Source organism: Solea solea, chromosome 21 (genome assembly GCF_958295425.1).
Source record: "Solea solea chromosome 21, fSolSol10.1, whole genome shotgun sequence".
Lineage (NCBI taxonomy): Eukaryota > Metazoa > Chordata > Actinopteri > Pleuronectiformes > Soleidae > Solea > Solea solea.
The window spans coordinates 21,646,462-21,655,675 of NC_081154.1; the positions used below are offsets into that span (position 1 = coordinate 21,646,462).

The 9,214-nt window shown below is 39.2% G+C and overlaps 1 protein-coding gene across 1 annotated transcript; it reads right to left on the minus strand.

Moving 5' to 3' along the window:
* Positions 1 to 3,121: 3,121 nt before the first annotated feature.
* Positions 3,122 to 8,783, minus strand: LOC131448880 (extracellular calcium-sensing receptor-like). The gene is made up of 8 exons (XM_058621669.1): positions 8,533 to 8,783; positions 8,092 to 8,380; positions 7,927 to 8,013; positions 7,287 to 7,478; positions 5,606 to 6,139; positions 4,899 to 5,123; positions 4,128 to 4,251; positions 3,122 to 4,023 (listed from the first exon to the last, which is right to left on the minus strand). Exons 1-8 carry the CDS (start codon positions 8,781 to 8,783, stop codon positions 3,122 to 3,124), a joined length of 2,604 nt encoding a protein of 867 aa, XP_058477652.1.
* Between the last annotated feature and the right edge of the window lie 431 nt (positions 8,784 to 9,214).

Sequence of the window (9,214 nt, forward strand, 5' to 3'; positions counted from 1 at the left end):
TATTAACTCAAATTAATCTATCCTTATTAACTGGATATGTGCCCCAAACGTTTAAAATAGCAGTTAATAAACCCCTTCTCAAAAAAGCGACCCTTGACCCAGATATTTTAGCTAACTACCGACCTATATCTAATCTTCCCTTTGTTTCTAAAATCTTAGAAAAGGCAGTTGCTAATCAATGATGTGAATATTTGCGCATTAATGGCCTGTTTGAAGATTTTCAGTCAGGTTTTAGATTAAACCATAGCACAGAAACAGCACTAGTTTAAGTTAGTAATGATCTTCTCTTGGCCTCAGATAATGGTCTAGTTTCTTTACTTGTCCTGTTAAATCTTAGTGCAGCATTTGACACCATTGATCATAATATTCTACTGCAGAGATTGGAGCAGACCCTTGGTATCACAGGTGCTGCCCTCTGCTGGTTTAAATCATACTTATCTGATAGATTCCAGTTTGTTAATGTTCATGGCTGTACATGTATGCATAAGTGAATTTAATTATGTCTGTATAATAATTTTAATGTCACTTAAATACCTTGAAGTAAGGTCATTTTATTTTGAAGTGCATGCTCACATGACTGGGGTCAGTTTGAGGTTAAACTGAGGGATTGTGGGTCAGAAGCGGAAACATTGTCATGGAGGCAAGAGGTTATGATTTCGAAAGTTTTCTGCACTGTGTTCAAGAGGCGCACACGTTTTCACGGTGTCTTATGATTTATTGATGTCGACGGCGAAGGAGAAGAAAATAAACAGAAAATCAAGACAGCTGTACGAATCGTGGCCTTTTTGTTGAACCTGTGTAGCTACAACCTCCATCCCATTTCTAATCTCCAGTTCATCTTAAAAATCCTAGAAAAAACAGTCACTACTCAGCTCCACACCCATCTTTCTCATAATAACCTCTATGAACAGTTGCAATCTGGTTTCTGCCCCGTCCACAGCACAGAAACAGCACTGGTTAAAATCACCAACGACCTCCTCCTTGCAGCTAACTCCGGACTTTCATCAATACTCATCCTACATGATCTAACTGCTGCCTTTGATACCATCTCACACCCTATCCTCCTAGACAGACTTCACTCCATTGGAATTTCACACATACCCCTCACTGTCCCTTTTTATTATTATTAACCAATGGGTTACATAAATTTTAACCTTCAACATAAGAATATTCAATTTTTTACATACAGTCTTTGGTTAATTTCATCAGGAGGAAAAGTACCAAGTGCTAATGGGAGTGTTTTCAGAACACCCGTGTTACACAGGTAACAGCGGGTCTTCAGAGAAAACCCCCCTTGTTTTCACTATTTTGGATTAGCCTAACCCACACAGGTTGAGTGACTCATCCTTCAGGTCAACCCGGAGCCCGGGGACCGGCCCCGCAGAAGAACTTAGCTCTGTGTGTGGAGCTTCAGGACACATTTAAAACACAGAAAGCTCTTGGCATGGCTGTTTTTTGGGTATAATTAACAAACGGAGGCTGTTCAAAGTCGACAGGTGGCGCTGGTTTATGAAATAATGTTGTTTAAGCAACTCACCTCAGGATGAGCTAGCGTGGTGCTAACAGCTATCTCGCGCTCGCTGTGCGGCTTCGTAGCCTCTGATTTCAGAGGTTAAAGAAAAATGTTTAACCTGAAATAGCAGTAGCACACACACACACTGTTGTTGTCATCATGTGGGCTCTACATGCATCCAACACGCAGAGCCCATGTGATCACAACGGGCACTGCTGGATAGAAGTGCTGGTGCGGAATGGACTGCTTGTATTGGAACGCTTATATCAGAGATTTTAGAGGCAGTCCGATATAATCCGATACTCATTTTTTAGCTGATATCAGACCGATATCCGATATCAATATCGGATCGGGATATCCCTAGTGCAAATTCCAAATAATATCACTTTAATCAAATTTTTGGGCTGTTAAACTGTTAAGATGAGTTGATGAGTTGTCATCTTTATCTTTTTGTCACTGCTCACACTTGCACTCATACAGTACTCCTTTTTTCACTTACAAGTTGTGGTGGGGTGTGGTGCATCCTATGGTGTGACACTATATGATTTGGTGTGACATTCAAAATTGTGACAATAAAAAGGCCTTTTTCGTGATAATCTCAATGCAACAGTGCAAGTGTCACAGGAATGTTGTTAGATTTATGGCAGCGTTTGTCAGAATTAATCTAAAATATGTTGAAAGACTGAGGACAGATGTCTTACTGTGCACGATGATTAAAAAATGCAAAATGTAATAGATCTGAATAAGATTATGATAAAGTGAATTACTTAACAAAGTTTTACCCCATTTTAATTTTCTATACAATAACTTTCATGTCATGCCATGTGACAATTTTAGGGACTAGTAAAACAAATTAGTTAATAAATCGAGATTCGAATAAACATTTTAAAAGACCACATATGTTTTAAAAAAAATAACAGTCAGTACAACATAACTAAGTAAGTAAGTAATATTTGAAGTTTTTTTTTGAAAACATTTTTTTAGGCTCAAATGTCATCCACCCAACTGTGAGGCCAAGCCCGACAAAGCGAGTCTCAGTTTGAAATACAGCAAACATTCCCATGAAACTGTTTGAATCTGATCTGAATTTGTGGTGCGATGTACACACCGTCAATATTGTGTGACACAAGATATCTCTGTAACATAAACAATGTAACCTTTCAATATCTTCTTATCATGTTTCTGATCAGTGATTTGTACATCTTTTGTCTTGTTAGTGGAGCCTCAATATATTTTCCTGAATAGATTTTGTTTAGTGTCATTTTTATAATCCTGAATAACAACACTTTTGAAGGAAGCAACCTGACCCAAAGAAAAATATTCTTAGCCAGCTGACAAAATAATTTAAGTGATACTAGAGCTTTGTCTAATATTAAACCATCGCCTCAATGCATTGTGCAAGTCCAAGCTAATGGCTACGCTAAATAATAATCACATCTCACACCACCGTTAAATGATGTATCAGTTTTGTAAGATTGTCACTACAGAGTCATATCTGTAAAGATATATCAACTTCAAAACAACATTGACTAACAAACATGTTTTTTAAATGTTTAGTTATCCAAGTCTTGTTACTGATGCAATAACTTTGGGTTAATGTGTGTTTCATCATTTCTTTTCTTTCCCCATCAGGTGCTGTTTTGTATTCTTTTCAGGCTTCAGTAAAATAATGTAACTCTTTGGAGCAAACAGGCAGAACAATAAACCAAAGCTGGAGGCCAAGATGGCAAATGACTCAACTGCATCTGCATAATTTCCAGGCGAGCTGATATAAGCAGGGATGAATGCTAGCCACACAGCACTGAAGATCAGCATGCTGAATGTGATGAACTTGGCCTCGTTGAAGTTTCCCGGCAACTTTCGAGCCAGAAAAGCCAATACAAAGCACAGACAGGCCTGTAGACCAATATATCCAAGAACACACCAGAAGGCCAGGCTAGAGCCCACACTACACTCCACTATAATCTTTGAATGTTCATATTGTGTATTTCTGGATGGAAACGGGGGAGCATCAATGAGCCAGGCAGCACAGATAACCACCTGAACCAGAGTACAACTGAAGATAATGGTCCTCTGCTGCTTAGGCCCCAGCCACTTCATGATGTTGTGCCCTGGCCTGGTGGCAGTGAATGCAGCCAGTACCACCAGGGTCTTCCCCAGGATGCAGGAAATACACAGTGAAAATATGATGCTAAAGGCAGTGTGGCGCAGCATGCAGGACCAATATGTTGGCTTTCCAATGAAAAGCAGAGAACAAAGAAAACACAGAGTTAGTGCAAACAGTATGAAGAAACTGAGCTCAGAGTTATTGACACGGACAATGGCTGTGTGTCTGTGACAGAAGAAGACTCCACAGACAGCCAGAGTGAAGCAGGCGCCCACCACAGACATCACTGTCAGGGCTATTCCCAATGAATCGAAGGTCAAGTACTCCACTTTCTTGGCAATGCAGACTGTTCTGTCGCTGTTTGACCAGAAGTCCTCTGGACAAATTGTACAATCTACTGAGTCTAAAGGAAAGAAAGTATGAACAATTTTCAGGATTGCTTTACTTCTGTACTATACTTGTAAGAATGGATTTGCTTTGACTTTTTATTGTTCAGCTCAAACTCACTTGTCTGATTGTTAATTTTGCCGCTGTCACATGGTACACAGTCAAAGCAGCAGATAGGCTCCCCACGACGGACAGCCTTCCGGGAGCCTGGAAGACAACTGGCACTGCACACAGACACTGGCACCTAGAGTGGAAAGACCATGTGCTGATATCAATGACAGGTGGTAAATTCCTCAAAACCATGTGTTAATAAAGTATTTGTTACTTCTAGTTTCTCAAGTGTGTTTAACACAGTGTTTTGAGTTTTATGTTGATTAGATATATTTTGTCTGCAGATGTCAGTCTAGTTTACAGGTATGCCATCACACAAGCTGTACACTGAGGACTGGGTTCCTGCCCAAAAGCTATTCCATAACCTGTAGTTCAATATATTAAGCTGTAGATCTATGAGAAGCATTTAATGTCATGAAGAATGATTCATTCATTGTCTACTGCTATATCCTGCACATGAGGGTCGCGAGGAGCCAGAGCCAATCCCAGCTGAAAACAACAGGTGGGGTCAGACCCAGGACAGGTCACCAGACCAGCATACCGAGACAAACCATCATTCACTCTTCCATTCCATAAAGAAAGATCCATGAGGAAAACAACAGTGGATAGTACGTCACCAGTCACATCATAGCTGGGTTTTGAATCTCTGTTGTGTATGAAAACAAATGACCCTGTTTCAGATCCAATCTGTTCCGTCCACCTGACTTACCTCCATCTCAACCTACAGAACTTCAACAGTTGGCATCTGATGAAGGTAAAAACACAGTGTGAGCAGCTTGCCTCACTCTGATGTCCTGCCCACATTATCCTGTCCTCTTGGATCAACAGCTCCTCTCCAATAGTCTTGGTTCCATCAAACAAACCCACGTTGACAAATTCGATGTTTCCTTCTGTGCCTCTCTGCCAGTTGATGATATCATAATAGGGTACAGAGTCGCCCTTGGCATCAAAGGCCACCTCCTCATCACCAATCTGAAAGTTCACTTCCTGGAGGTAGTGTTGCAGCTTGAAATTTAGGAAATGCACACAATGAAAAAATGAATTGCACTAAACACGTTTTTCAGTCTTCAGACTTTTGAGGTTTAAGGCCCCTAAAAATCCACAACCTAAATTTGTAAAGCAGTAGAAATGTAACAGAACGGTAAAGTGAACACATCACATGGAAATTAAAACATGTTGACCCACGTTGCTAAGTCAATCAACGTCAATATTGATCAGAAATAATTGTAATGATATTTTTGGCCATAAGTGAGAAGTCCAGTGCTGTGTTTACAATGGAACAATGAACAATTTAAAAATATTCATAAACATATTTCATTAAGATTTAAATATATTTAGATTTTTTAGAACACAGAAATAGGGGTATCATATGTACAGTATGTTACATGACTTTGGTAAATGGGAGATAAAGATCGTGGTCTGAATCCCAAGGATTGGGCTTTGACCCACAGTGTGTAATGGTAAAGAAATAGTGGATTATACAGTACCTGCCAAGGTTGTATGTTGTTGCTCTGAGCACATGAGTTGTTCTGGAAAGGCCCCCTCCCTGGCTGACAGAGAAGGAGGTTGTGCAGGGAATGAGCAATGGCATATACAGCCTTATAGACATTATATGAGAATCTAGGGCTGGATGTATTCATGTAGGCTGAGTGCTGTTCCAGCAGAGACTCCTGCCCTGAGCACGGCGGCATCTGGGTGACAGAGGATGGAAAAGGACTGCAGCCATACAGAGACTCCCACAGCTCACGCACCAGCACATTGTCAGGATATCTCTTAGGGTTTACTGTCTGCAGGAAGTCACCCAGTCTGGAGATATGACCTATTCTGACGCTAAACCCAATGGTTCCTCCCAAGTAAGGGTAATACTCTCTCCCTGAAAAGACTGATGCTTTGACCCAGGCATTACTCGCCACCCACTGGATTCCAGTGATGTTCTGAGTCATGTAGTCCCTCAAGAAAGGGGTCATCTCCCCCTCAACTGCAAATACCAACACCACTTTTGCAGTAGAGCTACGCATCACCTTTACAGAGGGTCAGATAATGTAGATAACAGGGTTGTAAAAGGAGACAAAAACAAAACTGAGTGACATAATAATCTGCCCCTAGTCCTTTTATTTCTTTTATGTTTCATTTATTTGGTATACTTTTTCCTTGTGTATTTTTGTTTGGGTCTTTTTTAATGTCTTGTATGTGTGTAAAAAAAATGTCACCAGTTGGTGTCAGACAAATACAGTTTCTATTGTATTCATTTTGAAGAAAGTACTTACTTTAACAAAGTCAGTTTTTACTGTTGTACGTCGGTACTAACATTGTCTATTGACTTCACACATTGAGATTTTCTACTCTGCCCCAATAGTTCCACCTGTAACATTATTCATCTGACTCTTGTTATGAGCTCTTCATTTTCTGGACATTGTCTTGTGTTTTACAATTCTGATGCTTTTGTCGTTTTTTGATTGAAAGCACAAGTACTGTTTTTTTTTTTTATACATGGTTACAGAGTTACAATTCATGTCATGACTCTCTTCTCCTTTTTGGATCTAATATGGGCCTGATGAGATAAATGGATGATAGTGTGACAAATACACAGTTTTCTCCTGGAGTGTCTAAATTGAATGACCACAGTAGGTCCACAAATAGGAGCTTTAATGGCTCTATGTCTTAATATGTGTTAATATTTGTTAGCAGCAAAAAGTTTCTTTAACAGAAACTCATTTACACTATAAAACAACTTCAGTTAATTTTTTATAGCATCAAATCACCACTCTACCCAGTCCCTAGAGGCTGTTATTATTTTATCTTGTGGTAAGAACACATTAAAGTTGCAATGGTGAGTCAGTGGTAGAGTGAACTGTCTTTCAACTGAAAGGTTGAGGGGTCGATTCCTGGCTCCATGAGTCTACATGCTGATCTTTCTTTGGGCAAGACACTGAACCTTACAATACTGTGCCAGCAGTGTGTGAATGGGTATGAAAGATGTGTTATAAAAAAAAAAAAGTGAGCCACATAGATGCAATATGTAGATTTTTGAATTGATGTGAATGGTTGAATGACAAAAACTGTAGTTTAAAGCAGCTAGTGGTCATCACCACTAGAAAATCTCTATATAAATATAGACTACTTAACATTTAAAGGTAGAAGTCAACAGCTTCCTCAGTTTTTTCATACCTTCATGATCCTTAGTCCCGCCTGGCGAGTGTAGAGCAGAGGAATAATTTCTTGGTACGCTACACATACTTTGGTGTCCTGTAATTCTCTCAGTAAACCTTTTGCAGCAAAGCGGCCATAATCATTGTCTTCTTGCAGCAGCCCCACCCAAGTCCAGTTAAAGTGCACCAGCAGCTGTGCAATGGCTTTCACCTGGGCTCAACAGAAAAGACAATCAACTCACTCAGTTTCATATAACAGACATTAAAAAACTTTAATAAATGAAAAGCAATATCTTCATAAATTATTTGGTGTTGTGTCCTGTTATAACATGTCTGTATTCTGTAAATGATAAAGCATGGAAGTTTGGCACAACAAAGAAATATATAATAAGGTATATAACAATAAAGGATTATCAACCGTGATTATTATAATGACCAAACCTGAAAAGAACACTAACATAATATAAGAAAGAGGAAAATCTATATATTAAAATTAATTTCTTAGTGTTTAGTGAAGATTTGCTTCTTTTTTATTAATAGTTTTAATTTGACAGTTTAAAGCTTTAAAGGCAGTTGTAATACTTATTTCTGATGACAGAGTAGTAAATGTGTTGAGCTTTGACTCAAAACAATAATTGACCACATGTTTTACATTTTACCTGGTAGACATCACTAGGAACTACTCTGAAGAAGGTTGGATATTTTTGTCTGTCTGACAAACATGCACATGAAGAAGCGTAGCTGATCTGTGTAAAAACAGATTGCAGTGTTACTGAGAAAAGAACATTTTTGTAATGATTGACATAAATACAAGTCACTGTTACCATGGGGATCCTGAATGTTTGCAGGGTTCTTGAAAAAACAATAGACTGAGAAGATCCATAAGCCCCAATCACAGCGAGGAGTGATGAGGCATTTGTGCACGTAGAAGAGTTTTCCTCACTCACTCCGTTCAGCATCGATAAAACAGCTCTCTGTGCTGTCAGTGGATATCCACATGAATCAAAGATTTTGTAGCCCAGAGTGTGATTCTGCAACAGCACTGGATTCTGGTTTATCTCCTCCACTGCCAGTCTCATAGTCTGAGCCCACCGGAAAGCCTTGGGATCAATTCTGTGGCTGATACAGATGAATGTTGTCTGTTCATTTGAAAACTCTAATGACTATAAACACATTCAGTCCATTTAATATTAAGAGTGCAAAATTAGACCTAATTCACAGGAAAAAGTAAATCAAATGCTCCCACTATCATCTATGAAACTCACCCATTGCAATTTATTGGTGCTGGTCTGTAGGTGCCGTTAAGGTCTGGTATTTTCAGATTAAAATGAATGGGGAAAATCCCACCGATGACATAGTCACCCTGGACCACAAAGCCTGGCTGGAAGCTGTTTAGAAGAGTGCACTTTGAGGCTGCTGGTGCAGCTGCAGAGGTGATGCTGGAAAGTGAGCTATCAGTTAAAGTGAGGACACTGACAGCAAAGTAAAGCAAAGACAATAAAGCAAGTGAAGTCATAATGTTTCACTGGGCTGAGAAGAGAATGAGACAGAGCTAAAAATAAAGTACTTTATAAAGGCTACAGTATCACATTCTAAGCCTTGCGTCTTATTGATGACAGAGTGGCTTTGGATTGGACAGTAGTCCACAATCAGGAATTAAAGTGGGTTCATGCAAACTGTGGGGAAAAAGCTGAGGACCTAAACAAAGACAAATACACAAACATATACAGTCTCATATGATAATGTACCTTTATATATTATTTATTTTTGATGTAAAGAGGCAACAGACATTTGTGTGTCTCATGATTTCTGTTTGGTCACTGACATAAAGATGAAAGTAAGAAGACTCAAAAAGACTCAACTACTGTACTTTTCCTCAGAGCTGATTTTTTCATGACCCCAGGAACTTTTCTCTTTCTTCTTAAATGACATTCAATATTGCATGTT